Here is a 16151-nt window from a genome sequence, read left to right as displayed (position 1 = left end):
CAACTAGCCGCATTCAATAGATATTAATTTTGGTTCACTTGAACTTAAATACGACCCCCTAGATTACAGTATTCTATTGACATACGTGCACATACACACATGTATATGTGTACATACCTGACATTTCCTGTAATAAAATATAAGCCATATTGAATCTATATTTCCTTCAAATAATAATAAGCAATATTAAATCTATACTGTACACAGTATTAAGTTTTAGCTTTAGTTTCTCAAGAGCAAAAAGAGGCACAGCCTTGTTCCCCTGTGTGATATTTAGTAGGATTTTCAATATAATGAATGTATCCTGAAACATGCTGCCCCTCCCCCATCACTATGATAAAGTCACAAATGCAATGTAAATTTAGGACTTCAATTCTGCTGGAAACTGCCAATTTCTAATCTATACTGAGATATTTTTTTTCAAGGTGTACTTAATTCTGCCGCGCTCCGGTACACCTGGGGGCAGCTTAGGTCTGAATGGAACATTGGCCGTTGTCTGCTGCATAGCAGTCCACAAGTGAGAACATTCGAAAGGTTCCCTCTAGCTAAAGTCTTTCTGGGACAGCTAACACAGAAGACTGTTTTCACTGCTCTCCCTCCCTACTCACGGGAAAAGGAATTTTATTTGTGTTTATTTCAATATCCATTTTCCCTCTATCACAACTTCGGATGAGTTCTTTTGGTTAGAAAACTGGAGTGATGGGACAGCCATCAGTACTCTGCCCCTCGCCACCACATTAATTCCGTCCCGGTGCAGCCTGTCTTCCTGCACTCTGCCCAGAGCATTTGTGATTTCCTCGCTGCTCAGTGCCGAACAGAGTACTATGGCGCACGAAGTAACACAAAAATTGGCTTTGTGGCCAAGGCCTCCACCTCTACCTGAAGATCTGTCTCCTTCCCACAGGAAGCCAAGCCTATATTGCCTGGGGGCTTGGTTCTCTTTGGAGAAATGAGGCATTTGCCCAACATGACTTACGCCCTTATTTCGGTGTGGCATCCAGCCTGGGTCTACATGCATGGCCCTCTCTGCAAATCAGAAACTTAGTGTGAGGCATTTTTCTTGGTCACAACAGTAGGTTGAGTCCTAAGGAGATCTTTCTGTTTCGGTGCCCAGCTGTGGGCGTATTTATGATACAGATAGGGCGGGGCCTTTAGTAGAAGGTTACTGTGAAAAGGCTCTGGCACCTCTGGTAAAATTGATTTTTTATGAGAGGCAGAGGCCAAGTTTATACCACATGCCCCAAGACGTCAGTCAAGCTCAGGACTATATGAAGACAGGGGTAGAGATTTCTGTGAATAAATTTCTTTAGGTCCCATTAAGTTAGGTGCCTACTTTGTTCCATTCTCAATAACCAGTGGATTCTTTGGATATCAAAAGGCTTTCCAAGGATGCCCATCAATGAGGAGGTAGCGTGGCTTTTCAGAAGAGTTTGGGTGGAAAGAAGCAAATTGGCTGCATCCAACAATGGCATTCAACTGCTTATTCAATACGCGGGGTATCCAAAGAGGGGAACTCTCTTAGCAGGGTTACTACCCGTAATTATAGATTCGCATGTCGCCTCTGACCTGGCTAGGTGCGGTGCTAAGGGTTCTGCCACTTCAAAGCTGTGTGTTTCTCTTTGGCAAGGCCTCTGTTTATGGTTTCAGGCTTCCTCCAATCCAGGCTATGAAGAGGAGCCCCCATTTCCACTTGAGACCCACCTGGCTGGCACCATTGAAAGCATCCACCAGATACTCTGAAATGGTTGCCAAGGTACCAGGGAGCAAAGATGTCTATGCTGGACCATCCCAGCACTTGGTGCAGGCCGAAACAAGTCTGCCCCATTTTATATAAATACTTAGACAGGCATGAAATGGATTTTCTGGATGTCTGGCTTTTCTTCCTATTGGCTTCTCCCTTCATTTTTGCTGCTGCTTCCTTTTTCTTTATTTTTTTCTTTCTGCTTTTTTATTTTTTCTTTTTCTCTTGCTACTTCTGTTCCAACCAGGTAGCAATGCATTTTCCAGGGAGCCTTTTAAAATAGTTTCTTCCCTAGTCTATTTAGTGGAAAGGCAAGCTATTTCAGCCGGTTAGGGTCAAAAAAAGTTTTTTTTAAACAACGTCCCCTTTGCATTTTTTAAAGTTTAATGATAATTCCTTGCCTTTGATAGAATCTACCTAATGTAGAAACTTCCCAGGTTGCAAATGGTAAACTAGGAAGCTCCCATTTTTCCTCCCTGTTTGGTTAATAAAGAAGTTTCTAGCCCTTCTGATTGCCCCCCTTTCACACACACACCACCCTTCTGGCCGTGTGAAGCCACATGGAAACACTGACAACAGAGGTGTGTGCCTCACTGCTCTCGGGGCCTCATTGATGCCAGCTGACCATAAATTACCTTCCCACCCACCACTGCCCAGACACACTTCTGGGAACACCCAGCCTTTGGTGCTGGTCTTTTGGTCTTTATCTTTCAAGTGGGGACAAGGTAATCCGCTGCTCAGGTCTTTGCGTGGTGGGCACTACCGCACCAGAAATGCAGTTTAACGAAGAACAGAACTTCTGACATTGGGATGTCAGGTCTGCCGACTGAAAAGCACAGAGATTAACCCCAGCAAAGAAGCACTTGTCTGGACTTGGGAGAGCAAGTACCTCACTGGAGGGGAGATGGCCTGAGATGGAACTTAATGGCTTCCCTGAAAAATGTTTAAAAATGCATGTGGCTCAATTCCATGTTAGCGCTGCCGCAGTCAAAATAAACTGGACCTGTCAGGGACCAGCGCTTGGAGAGAGTGTTATGAATAGACTTATTTTGTGAAGTTGTCACTTGACACACCCAGAAAAAACAACCAAGGGTACCGGCGGCTCCCTCGGCATTGATTTTGGTTAAATCTCTCCCTCGAATGACCTCCATTTAATTTGGCTAGTTATGTGAGTTTTGTTGCTTTTTCCTAGTTTTCTGGAAAAGAAATTTAAAACGGGGGCTATGCAGATGTTGCCCACCGTGCAGAAGAGTTAAACATGCTGGTAAAAACCACCCCCGGCTCACTGAGCGCACCCCACTGGCTTCTGAATGAAAGCCTTGTTACCTGGAAGTGTTTTCAAGATGAAGTTTGGCATTACCCTGGGAAGCCAAGGGAAAGAATCGGCCCTTTCACACACAGTGGCCAGTGTCCCACACGTCCCCTGAGGTCCGGGTTAGTGCGGCGGCCCTCGCTGAGGCTGCGCCCTTTCAGAGGCCATAGTTCCCCCCTCGTTCCTGGTCGGAAGGACCAGCCTGCCTTCTAGCTCAGCCCAGCAAAGATCCCAAATGGTGACCAGCCTGCCTGCCCTCCAAGAGTCCATCCTAACGACATGGGTAATGTCGGATTTCGCGTGTTTAAAAAAAACAACGTGCAGCACATGTTCTTTTCACTCTTGGCGGACGGCCACTTTGCCAGGGCATCAGGCCTCACCTGATTTATAGGCCTACTGCCACAAATCCTGAATTCCAGCATTAGAATGAGAACTAGATCCTGACCCACAAGCCTAAGGCCAGATGTATGGGCACTCTAGGTCTAGCCTTCCTGGGGAAACCCAACCCACCACGAGGTCCAGACAGCCAGGCCTGTATTCAGCCTGCGGTGACCACTGATAGAGTCATCAGACAGGTTAGCGTCATCTCTCAGGGTTAAAAGGTATTGCGGGTTCTTTGTGGCCCAGGCTAAAGGGGGGGGAATAACCTATTTCATTTTATTTTTTTTTTCCAGTTCTCTCAGGCCAGGCACACCACAGCCCTTTGAAACGATCTGTGTCCCTTACCCCACCCATGAATGTGCCAAACCAGCCTCTAGGACATGGATGGATGTCTCATGAGGACTTACGAGCTAGAGGACCCCAGTGCCTCCCATCCGATCATGCCCCCCTGTCTCCACAAAGCAGTGTAGCCTCTTCAGGAAGTGGTGGGAGTGAACACTTAGAAGATCAGAACACTGCTCGTAACACATTCCAAGAAGAAGGTAGTGGTATGAAAGGTGAGTGACTGAACGAGAAACCACTGGGAACAGAGTCCGTCCCTTTGTTTGAAGTTAGAAGGGTAAAAAGAGAGGTAGGTAGTGAGCAAGAGAGGAGCCCAGCACCCCCCCCCCCAGGCTTATGCAGTGGACCTGTCCCTTGCAGAGCCTCAGGGTTGTCCATTCCTGGGGTTCCCCTTCCTGGGAAGCAAAGGCCAGAGCAAAAGAGGTCAACATTCTTTTTTTTTTTTTTCCTTTAATGCAGGGACTTGTAGGCAATTAAATGAGTCACGGCTAACGGTGATAGGTCTGCTGTTTGCCCATACGTTCCTCAGCCTGCCCTGTTTGTAAAGGCACTCAGCTACTCCAGCCTTCTACCTCCTTGCGTGGCCAGGGAACCGTCAATAATTTAGCAAAACAAACCACAGGATCTTCTCTTTTTTAAGTCTCTCTTAATGCAGAATCAAAGTAGTGTTTCCTTTCTCTCTCCCTTTTCCTTTGATAGCCAAAGAAACTTTTAAACCCTTTTCTCTGCATCTGTTTGAGGGACATGAAAAACAAATACCACTGAGACTCTCTGACAGTGTTTTAAGCCTGATAACAGATTTGCATACAGGTGATAAAGGCCTTTTTGTGCAGCATAAACAAATGTTTGTACATTGCCCTGTAAATCTGTCCCCTTCTTAACGGTACTCATCAGGAGATGGAGGATACGTGCATTTTGTATTTTTAGACGCTAACTTGTTCAAGGTCTGGGAAGTCCTTAGGGAAGGATGCTTATCAGGGACACACTAATAACAATTTTCGATGTTGAAACAATAACCAGTCATGCTCCTGGGAGTACAGTGTGGAAGGGGGGGCTCTGGGAACGCCCTCTTTGCTGGCATCCATGGTGCTGAGGTCTTGTGTCTCTGACCTTCCCCTCATTAAGGATCAGTGTTGACTGTCTACCGAGTCCCCTTCCCACCATGGCAGCATGGCCCAGAGAGGCGTTCACGACCACCCAGGGGCGGGCTGTGAGAGAGCCCCCAGCTGAACCACAGAGCCTGTCCACTCAGGGAATGACGTGCATTCCTCGAACGTTCCTCTCCCTCAGCCGCAGGCCTGTGTGCTCTCCATGCCACCCCCAGCCTGTGATGAGTGCCCAGAGTGAGTGGGATGTGTCTTGATGCTTTCTTCTGCTGATACAAGTGGGTCTTTAAAGGTGTTTAACAGGCAGCACAAACAATGGCTCATTTTGGCATGGAGGGGATGTGTGTCCTCTTTCCTTTTCACAGTTTTCGAGGCAATGTGTCATAATTTTGGAGATGTAGCAAAACTCATTTCTGAGTCCACGCTACATGGTTATGTGCTCAAGTGGCTGAGTCCCAGGTGACGGGTGACAGGTGAGGCTCAGCCAGGCTTTATTTAGGGAAGCCTGCAGGGCATCTGTCCCTGGGGCACCCGAGTACCTGAGGGACCAAGGGAGGCAGGTCAAGCCATTGTTCTGGACTAGCTTCTTCCCAGGCAAAGTGGGGTGTCTGGGCGGCATGTTTCTGAGAAAGCATATGTGCAATTCTAATTGGTAATTTTTAGAAGGAGGCCTGGGCCCTTATGCTCAAGGGTGAGGAGGGTCCTGTGGGAAGGCCATTCTCCAGGATACAGACCTCCCCCAGAGAGGAGTGCTGGTCCTGTCTGGTTTTAAGAGGTTTGCTTTCTTGCCTTTTTCTCTCTTCGCTTTTCTTTCTTTCTTTTTCCTTCCTTCCTTCCTTTCTCTTTCTTTCTCTTTCTTTCTCTTTTTCCTCTCTTTCCTTCCCTCCTTCCTTTCTTCTTTAATGTACACCTTCAACATTCTCCCAAATTAGGTAAAGGTATGCTCACTGTGTACTGTCATGTTGAGGTGAGAAAAGAATAATGAGAGCATTCTTTTAATATTTTTATTTATTTTTGAGAGAGAGAGAGAGAGATAGAGACAGAGCATGAGTAGGGTAGGGGCAGAGAGAGAGAGGGAGACCGAATCTGAAGCAGGCTCCAGGCTCTGAGCTGTCCATGCAGAGCCTGACATGGGACTTGAACTCATGAACCATGAGATCATGACCTGAGCCAAGGTCAAACACTTAACCAACTGAGCCCCCCAGGCACCCTGTGAGCATGTTTTTAAAGAGAAATGAATGAGAGAAAAACTGAATAAATTTCTTATAGCTGTTTTAGAATAGAAGCCAAAATCAAAGTTCAAGGAATATCCCATATATAAGCTTCTTCTATTCTTTTCTTCAGAATTGATAAGAATTGCCTTCTCAGAGATTCTTCAGTCAGAAAGTGATGCAGATAAGCTCTTCTATCCAAGAGTTTCTTTACAGGCCCAAGGGATATGGCCAGAAAACAAGCTCTTTCGTGACCAGACAAAACAGTGGACTTTTCCTATGTATATCCACCGTCTGCAGACCTATTGAACTGCTTGCTCCCAAAGAATTGGCTTGGGATTCAAAATATAAAGTCCATAGCAAAGCAAAGGGCAAAAAATATTTGAAAGAGGACATGAGAAACAATGAAGGAGTCTATTTGTGGGATAAGTATACTTGCAGTTCAGCTAACAGGTCAAGCAGTAGACACGTCCGTACCCCAAAACAGTAAGCATCCAGAGTTGGGGGACAAAAGCCATCCACAGGCTGTGCCTGGAGAGGTCTTCTCAAGAAGGCCACTGCTCAACTCCATCAGCAGAGTCTATGCAGGGTGGCCTCCCAGGACGTGCCCAGGAAGCAGCCCTCACCACGCCCAGCCCAAGAGGTCATCATTGGATTCCCAAGTCCAAAAGCGGATGCCCAGTTTAAGTTTCCAAATTAATTCATACTTTCTGGGAAATGAAATACGGAGTCTAAGGAAGTGCTTCTAAGAGAGCCAGCTCTTCCTCTTGAATCCACGTCTCTTTTCTTTCTTGGGACCAGGCTCTCTGGCAGAATTATCAGCCCTTTGAGGCTTCTTTCTGGTTTACCTCGGGATGCCATCACTGAATTGCTCTTTTCCTACATTTAAAAAAAAAAAACAAAAAAAAAAAACTTCGTTTACAGCAACAACAAGGTATCTGTAGTCGAATTTGGAGGCGTTCCAAATCTCCAGAAGATACCTGTCAGCCCTCCCCTACACCTTGGGAAAAGAATAAAAAGTCACCATAATTGAGCTGGACTTAGTATGAATTCATCTTTCTTGCCAACAGCTCTGCATACCTTGCTGGACACTGTTCATCTATTCCTTCCTTTTCATCTGCACAACCTGCCAGGTTTGGCTACGAACTGTCCCTTAGGAATGTGCCTCTTGGGTCAAAAGTGTGAAATAAAGCTCACGGCCCAGCATTCTCCTTTTTAAGATTTTCACAAACATTGATCTCTTCCTCTTTTGTCTTTGTGTCAGCACATCCTGTCAGGGATCATCACAAAGTTCTCTCCTCAGAGGATTAACATCTTCTGCCTGCTTTGCTTTGTTTTTCCTTTTATAGTAAATATGCGTCCTGAAGATGTAAGTCAGCTCCAAAGCACAGACTGGATGTCCCTCAGGGTAGGGATCTCAGACTAATCTCAGGCTAAACCAAGAGTGGGATTAGCTACTCCAGGAGAAATTAATGAACAGAAGTAGGAAACAACAGTTTCCCCGCTTCGCATGCCCCATGGAGGCTACTGGTTTTACATGTTTGGATCAGATATGCTGAATGTGGTTTCTAAATTCTGTTGTCCTTGTTTGCAAAAATGTCACTGTAACGTTTCCCAGGGGAAGAATCCCAGAATCATGATTCCTGAATCGATATTCAATTATAATATCCCCCTTCTCCTTGGCATCAACATGAGTAGAATGTGCTGTCTTAACCTTTTCTCTCCTGCAAAGCCTTCAGGTAGCCAAGAGGAGGAAAAAAAAGATATTCCCATAATTTCCTGGAAGGAAGAGAAAATATAGAAGAGCAGAAGTCCATTGATGGAGGAACACCTCTGCCCCTCGTAATAGCATCATGTCTGCAGAAATGATGTATAAACACAACCCCCAGAGGCTTCCCAAAAGGCCAGCGCTGCTGACGAGTGATGTGGCTGTGTTCTATGGGAGCAGAGAGAAAGGAGGAAAGACTTAATAGGTTTTACTTTAGTCCTTATCAAGTCAGTGGACTTTTAAGCACCTGCTGAGAGAGGCTTGGGGCTAGTTACTGGGGAGATAGAGAAGAAAGAGGTTGTACCTGCCTCAAGGGGGTCCCTGTCACATGAACAACAAACAGGTACCTGATGCAGCAGGTGCGCAGCTGTGAAAATGTCTTCGGAGACTTGCACTGGGTCAGGACAGGCACCAAGGAGGGACCTAATGCAAAGTGGAGAGAAGTCAGGGAATATTCCTAAGGAAGACAGGCCTGGAGCTGAGACTTGAAGCATGGTTAAAGTTAGCCAACTCTATAAGGTGAGGGAAGGGTGTTCTGTGCAGAGGGAAAAGAATGCACGAAAACATGGTGACAGGACAGATTGAGCGCATCTATGGCTCAGGTGTCAAGGGAAAGAAGTCTGAAGAGGGGAAACCAGATGGTAGGCTTTGTGAAAGACGACGTTAATGGAAGCTGTTGAAGGCATTTAGTAGCAGAGCGACCTGCTTCCGTTTGCTCATTAGAAATCAGACCCCAGCAGAAGTGTCAGGGGACATGGAGGAGGGGTTGAGGGGCAGGGGATTCTGGATTGGGAAGCCAGCTGAGAAGCAGGGGATATTTTAGTGATTGAGGAGGAAAATGAAGTGGGACCAAGGCAAGCAGCAGTGAGAGGATTCAAAGGAGTGTGTCTGCATGGTCTTCGTGAGGTAGAATTGAGAGCGCGTGGAACTGAATGTGCACTAGTTGCATGTAGATGGTGCAGGGGCAGGAGGTGTTTAGGACAATGCCTGGGTTTCTGTCTGGGACAGCTGGATAGCCCATGCTGTCCTCTAAAGCAAGGAGCATATAGAAGAAACAGATTGAGGGCCATTGTGAAGCATGGTGAGTATGGGAACCTATAGGACTTTCCGGTGGAGGTGTGCCAACACCGCGGCTGCACCATCTTCTTCCCTGGCCCAGCCTCCCTAAGTCCTGCCTCCTCTCTTCACCTGCACAGGCTAAGCATTCCGCCTACCTGTAGGGAAGCTCACAGGGGGGACTCCATTCCAGATTTCTGGCTAGCAAGGCTCACAGCTCTGGGCTCCTGAGAGTGAGAGGCTCCATGACTTTCTCACTGCAGTTGTCTGTCTGAGAGGTGTAGACGTTGGGGTCTGTTTCTCTTGATGTAGCTTCAGCCTCGCCATAATGCGTAACATTAACTGGGTTGACTTATGATGTGTGGCTTTTATGTTAGTACAAAACATGGAGGTAATTGAAACTGTTACATTGTTGTATACAGACATAATAAAGGTTAAAAAGAAACCTGTGGCTTCAGGAACTTTGATTAGAAACACAGCAGTTAAGAGTGGAGGGGGCCGGGGACTGTGAAATAAGCTTGGTTGCCTTTTCTAGGGAGTCTTTCTTAGATGAAACTTAAGTAAACATTTTTTTCCTCCACAACAAAGGAAATGTGTATTGCCTATTCTGAAGTATCCAGTTGTGGGGTTTTGCGTTGTTTTTGAAATGTAAATCTCTGAACTTCTGCCTGTCTTAGAATGAGATGAGAAAAATTACTGAGAAGTGTGATCCTCCTTAAGACAAAGAAACCCCGACAGAAATCTCTGTTAGCAAGGTTGTGAATACAGCATTTTTGAGGGCTGTAAAAGTGTAAGTGACAGAGTGGGAGGTGGCTGGGACACTTTTCAGCATGGCGGTCATGGGTACAAGCCACTGTTTTCTGAATGTTGACTTTCTAGATGCTATCTTGAATTCATCTCCTTTCAAGGCCAGGAGTTAGTAAATTTACTTCACTTCCTTTATTCCCAAATGCCAGCATATAGCTTGCACGGATGGATAGGTCCTAATGGGCTCAGATCGCACCCCCTCTTCTAAAGTAGACCGAAGGCTCCTTGTCCTTGAAAAGCAAATTTCCAGGATTGTCCCACATTCTAAGGGTCATGGGTCTTTGGCATTCTTTGCCAAGCGCATGTCTTCTGCTGCAGTGCTTTAAGAACTGTGCGGGCATGCAGAGGGCAGCTTTCGCCATGGAGCCCAGTCCTATTTAACGACACAATGCAAGCTGCCTGTAGAACACCACTTATGAATGTCATAGCTAACAGAAACTTGAGAAATTGAGTCCCTGCATTTGTATCCAAATCATCTAAGTGGGTATTTCACTCAACCTGTTTCTTCAGAGAGCCACACATACCCCCAACCATGTCCGAGGGGACACCACAGACACTTCCCAGGACCGAGGAGTATGCTCACAGTTCACAAGAACCATAGACCAAGGCACTTTCATCCTTTTGCTAAGAGGCTGGGAAAGCACTGGGCTGCTCATTCTCCTCTGGCCAGAAAGAGACAGGCTTCAGTAATATGGATGCTGTTCCTAGATATCTGCTTTGGATTTGAAAGGAATCTTTTCCCCTCTCACTTCAACACAGAAGAGTCAGTCTCTTACTCCTCCATTGGCTTTCTTCTCTCCCTCAAAGACCAAGGATGCAGTTGTGTCCTGGGACGAGAGTTGTTTGAGATTAGTCTGGCTCTCTGTGGCAAATGGGAGTTTCTCTTCTGTCTGCAGGTACCAGGACTGCCACAGGTGTGGCTCCTTGTGGAAACCAAGGCTGTTCGTGTTTCTCTCTTCCAGGGATGTTTTACTCCCTGCCCTTTATGATGCTTCCCATATTGGGCCCCTCTGTAGTATTGGCTTCATCTTTCAATCTTGTGGAGCCTCTCTGTTTGTGAGGCAGGTTCTCCGTGGCCTGTTGAATAATATATTCAGCCATTCCAGCAGCAAATATTTGTAAAAAGCAGCTCAAGTTCTACTTGGAACCAAGCTTCTGTGTGCTCCACAAAACTTCTCCGTGGTTGGTTTGTCCAAACTCTAAAAGGAGAAATAGAAATCAGCATAGTTGGAAATTGATCCCATTGGTAAAGACCATCGGTAAACAGAGAGCATGGAAAAAGATGAGTGTAGCACTCTTCTCAAAAATGGCCTTTGTGAAGATAAACCACTATGGACTGCAAGAAGATCTAGACGGAGCTTTGTGAAGGATGGACACCGTGCATGGGAGCTTTCTCCTGAAACCTCCTACCCTTCAGCTTTCTCCTCCCAACTTTCCTCATAGGCTTCTCTTCACACACCTTCCGCTAAATGCCTCAGGCTCCCAGGGCTCCATCTTCCCGTTCTCATTCTATGCTCTTTCCCTAAGTGCCTCACCCACTTCTGTGGCTTCAGGCCACCACCATTTGCTGCTGACAACTTCTCCAGCTCAGACCTCGCTTCAGAGATCTTTTGGGATGACTTCTCCACCTGGATGGCTCAAAGGCAGTGACACTCAGCTGACATGAAGTGGAGTTCACCATCTCTCTTGTCACCCTGAACCTGCTGCTCCCCTGTACTTTCTGTCTTCCCAAGTTTGAATCAGAAGAACCACCAGTCTCATTCATATTCCCTTTTCCCTGATCTTTAAGCACTCTCCATTTATATTCTTTCCTCCTCCTTGCCACTACCCTTCCAAGCCAACTCCAAGGGCTTCAGTTCATCCCCCAGCTTCCACTCCCACATCCCCCAGTCCAGGCTTTGCACTGGCAGCCACCATCTTTCTAACATACTCATCCAGTTGTGCCACTGATGCTCAGATTTCAGCAGTTCCTCAACACCCAAAGATGAGGTCTGCTCTCCTTGTTTCAGCATTATAGATCTCAGTCATTGGACCCCTGCCTATTTGTCCCACCTTGTTACTTACGAGCCATTCTCTATCATTCACCCGAGTGCTTGCTCAGCCCCAAAGACTCTCTTGGCTCTGTGCTTTGCTAATATGCTGTTCCTGCTTCCTGAGATGGCTTCCTTAGTAGGTCTTCCCAGTGATTCCAGAACTTCCAGAAGCGAGCCCTTACTCCCCAGGGCAAACCATTGCAGATTGTTCTGTGCCTGCCTAGAACTTTGAGTTGACTTAGCACTTGTCCTACAACTATTACAAACGTTCTGTGTGAGTCGACTATTCTCTTTGGATCAAAGTTTCTCAGTGGCAGGGACATGCCTGGCCCCCATAGCAAACATTCAAAATGCTGAGCAAATATCGGGATGCCCACGTTTGCCAAGGAAGTCAAGCCAGCATACAGCAAAAGCATCTTAATCTTTCCTACACTGCCTAAGAGAGTGAATTTCTAGTCTGGGATCTCCATTGGCATGTCAGTCAGAAGCAGCTGAGATGAAGCTAAGTGGCTGTGTGCCAGCCAGAGGTGGGAGCCCAGGAGGCATGCATGCCATCAGTCACATATCCGCTCCCACAGAAAATACCCCTGCTTGTCTGCCTATCTCAACCACAGCCACAGCCTTGCAGAATGAAAAAAAAGAACAGTATCTGAGGTTATGTGAGGTGGTTCTTAGCTTTGCATCCAACCCTGTGGCACCTGGACCACAAGAAAGGACCTGAACTTTTAGTTCTACTCTGCCTCTGGGTAACATCTTCACAGAATCCAGCATCCAAGTCATTGGAATTCCTGGCTTGGGAGGCGTGAAATGGTCCAGGTGCTCTCATTTCACTGGTTTATTTCTCTCTTAATGGAGTTTTGTTTTAATTCCTGGCAAAAGAAGGTACCTTGTCTCCAACCAGAGGATGAAAGTTTAGTAGGCTATGTTCTTAAGAACTGGGATTTCTTCTTCTTTGTTCATCAGTTCATGTTTCAGGAAGGAGAGCTCTTCAAACACAGAACACCCAGCTAGGCACTGAGACACACTTGCTGTATAAGCAGAATCAACATGTGCCTGACTCAAGGAACATAGGGCCAAGAGGAGCTTACATTTCCCAGGAACATTATCTGGAAGAAACTTCTCAGAAAGGCCTGACTCACTGTGTTATGTAGGAACCTTTTGTAGGAAGACAATTCCCAATGATCCGCATTTTGACTGAACCCGTGAGGCAGGCTCTTCCAGCCCTCAAATCGAAATTCTATTTGTCAGATCTTTTGTGGAAAGGAACTAGTATTGATTGGAGTATTCGTCTTGCCAAGCCCAGACTTGCACCCTTCTCTCCCCAACTCTTAAAACGCTCTATTGTCCTCTTGGCTTATAAAATACCCAGTTTACAACATGATTTAGTAGCTGAGGACTCTGTTTTATCATTGGTGGATTTGGCATGATTAAACCATAGGGCACCCAGTGAAAATCTGGCCCATGAGATGCTCTGTAATCTCTGTGACAGATCTTGCCCAAGTGTGCCTTGGGGTTACCCAGACTTCTCTGAATCATTACCATTGAGTTTTCCGAGCAGCAACTTGGGGCTTTTCAAAGTAGCAAACATGAATCCTGGTGCCAAAGTTGTTAACAAGTCATTGGCCCAAAAGCCGGGGCTGTAGTTACTAGCTGCTCACTCTGCAGAAGTATTAGCATTATTTCAGCAACAACAAGACATGGTGGAGAATAAAGTCTGGTAAAATAGGTCCAGGATGTTGTAGGAAGGACAGCACTAGAGCCTGAGCTGGCAGGGTCTGGACTCTACTGAACCACAGTTTGAGTCTAGGAGGATGTAAGGGGTTGGCACTATATGTGCCTGGGGAAGCCTTGTCTCTTTGTGGTTACTGATGATCCCAGAGGGACCCTCTGCTTGTCACAGTAGAATGAAGGTCCTCCAAGCAGAAAATCAAGTGATTTCTTGCCTGAGATGACCGAGTTTGTTCTTAAAATGGCATGATATCCAATTCTGTTTCTCTAGAAGTTCCCCTTCTTTGGCTTTCACGTTACTAAAGATCAAGAAGTGACTTCCCCAGAGCCACCTTCCCCTTGTATCTTTGAGTTTCAGGAAACCATCCCATACCCACTTCCCATAAGCCTATGTTTGGTTCCCCCAGGGGGACAGGGCCTGATTTCAGGCCAGGTTTCTTTAATCAATCCCAGATAACTACTTTAAAATTTTTTAATTGGAAGGTTCCCACTCTGGAGTGTTGGTCAGTGCCTCAGAAAAAAGCACTTGGCAATAGACAGTGTCTTGTAATCAACATGGTTAGTAATGGATAATACTTTATAGGAAACAATGAGTAACACTAACCCAGTGCGACATTTCTAAGGACTTTGCCATCTTTGTTTGCCCAGCCCTAGCACTGATGGGCTGTTTGGCACTCGTCTCAAAAGAAGTCAATACGATGTAGGAAAAAGCTAGGAATCGGGAGTCCTGGTTCCAGTCCCCAGTTCACCACATACTTGCTCCATAACCTGGACTTAATGACTTAATTTTGCCATCTGTAACATGAGCAAAGGAGTGGATTCTAGAATCCACTAGATGATTCTAGAGATTTCTCAAAGATCTTATCAGCTCAAAAACTCTAAAAGAGCATGGGCAAGTGCTTTGTTTTGTTGTAGCAAGGTGATAATTCTGATACAGTTTCTATTTAATTTTCCCAATTCTAGAATCCCAGATTTGGGCTTATTTCAGATATGCTTTGGAATTTCTATTATCCTGTGGTGTAGCCTATCCCCATGCACTTCCAGTCCTGGTACATTTGTCATCCTTATTCAAGAAAAAGGTCAGAGACGCATCCAGATATATTCCATAACTTGGAGAAGTGGTCAGCAGACACGCGCATACGCGCCCACACACACACACACACACACACACACGAGTGATAGTCTGGAGTCTAGGATGCCCTTATCCCCACTGGGGCAGGAAGGCGAAAAATTAGGCTAAGAGTGACAGCGACCCCACCCATGGAGTCCTACAGTTGCCTGGTTGACCTATCACTGTGGAAGCAGAGGAAACAGCATGTGGAGAGTTAAACCTGGAAAGAAGTTTTCTTTCGTCATACTATAGTTTTAACATTCTAAGTCAGTTCTCGCAAAATCAGTAATGAAGTAGACTGGCCAAAGCAGTGGTTCCTTGCCATGTTTTTGGTCATGAACCCCTCTGAGAATCTCATGGAAACTGTGGATGACTTCTGCCCAGAAAAATAAACATATTTACAAATTGTGATATAATTTTAGGGAATTCCTATATGCCCTGAAGCCCATGGGCCCCAGTTACCAACCCCTAATCTAAAGTAGAATAAGGGAACCCAACATCAGGAATATCGGGGCTAGACCATGATTTCAAAGTCCAGAATTTGCTGCCAAAATTGAATTGAACAAGTAGTAACATAAAGGGGTTTTTTTCTTTTTTTTTCCCTCTGACCATCACCCTCCTTTCCTTTCTCTATTCCCATATCTTTTGTCATCTCTTCTTGTTCCCTTTCAATTTCTCTCCCCATCTTGCGCATCTTGCACCACAGATGTTCCAGCCTGGTTAAAAAGCCTCCGCCTGCACAAGTACGCCGCGCTTTTCTCCCAGATGACCTATGAAGAAATGATGGCCCTCACTGAGTGCCAGCTGGAGGCTCAGGTATGTGCTTCAGGGGACAATCCCCTGAGAAGGTGCCCCAGGTGGAACCTGAAGTTGAAGCCCAAGACAGACCTTGTTTGGACCCATACCTATACCCACCCAGTAGCTTGCCTTGTTCTAGGAACTGTCAGGTGTTGGCCAGCATTGCATGGTGAGTAAGGCTGGGTTCTTGTCTTCAGGGTCCAGTAGGAGATGGGGACCAGCAGGTAACTGCAAGGCAAATGAGGCTCAGTGAGAAAGAGTATTATGAAAAAGGTATGACCTAGGTGCACGGTCTACATTCAAGGTGCCAGGGAGGAATCAATGGAGTGGCCTAGAAGTAACATTTGACCAAGGCCTCAAAAAGTCTGTGTCCCTGCTTTACTTTCCTTGCCCCGTCCCTCCATCTGTCCAGCTAGGGTTTGTTTGGACAGTGACAGATTGGTTGTCTGTTGTCCAGTCTGGTTTTCAAATCAGCTGAATTTTATTTTTTTTTCTGTTTATTTATTTTTTTAACATATGCAATTATTTTCCATCATTTACACTACAGTAGTTACAATTACACTCCAAACAGAAAAGCAAAGTAAAAAATCAAAACACCAACTTCTGTTTCATGTAATTAGACTTATACAGAAATTAGAAGGTTAAGTAACAACTAGTTAATCACCTAATTTCACAGCTATCTGAAGTGGCAATCGTTATATAGCAGCTTATCTATGATACATTCAAGATACATGATACAATTTATTACTTGCCCATA

At 45.8% G+C, this 16151-nt stretch overlaps 1 protein-coding gene and 1 long non-coding RNA gene across 4 annotated transcripts in view; one reads left to right on the top strand and one right to left on the bottom strand.

Annotated features, from left to right (window-relative positions):
- SAMD4A (sterile alpha motif domain containing 4A) overlaps positions 1 to 16151 on the top strand; it is a 208090-nt gene that overhangs the window by 155943 nt on the left and 35996 nt on the right. For 2 of the 3 annotated variants that reach the window (XM_029950982.1, XM_029950984.1), the window contains exons 3-4: positions 3728 to 3991; positions 15303 to 15412. In XM_029950982.1, the coding sequence (XP_029806842.1) occupies positions 3728 to 3991; positions 15303 to 15412 (374 nt within the window). The remainder of the gene's footprint in view (positions 1 to 3727; positions 3992 to 15302; positions 15413 to 16151) is intronic. The other variant, XM_029950983.1, reaches the window with a different exon arrangement.
- LOC115301242 lies at positions 6068 to 10894 on the bottom strand. The gene is made up of 3 exons (XR_003913027.1): positions 9076 to 10894; positions 8209 to 8284; positions 6068 to 6972 (listed from the first exon to the last, which is right to left on the bottom strand). It is a non-coding gene; the product is annotated as an uncharacterized LOC115301242 (long non-coding RNA).

This window comes from Suricata suricatta, chromosome 9 (assembly GCF_006229205.1).
Source record: "Suricata suricatta isolate VVHF042 chromosome 9, meerkat_22Aug2017_6uvM2_HiC, whole genome shotgun sequence".
In the NCBI taxonomy this organism is placed as follows: domain Eukaryota; kingdom Metazoa; phylum Chordata; class Mammalia; order Carnivora; family Herpestidae; genus Suricata; species Suricata suricatta.
Note: the sequence above shows the minus strand (reverse complement) of the source record. Positions and strands in the feature narration are given on the sequence as shown.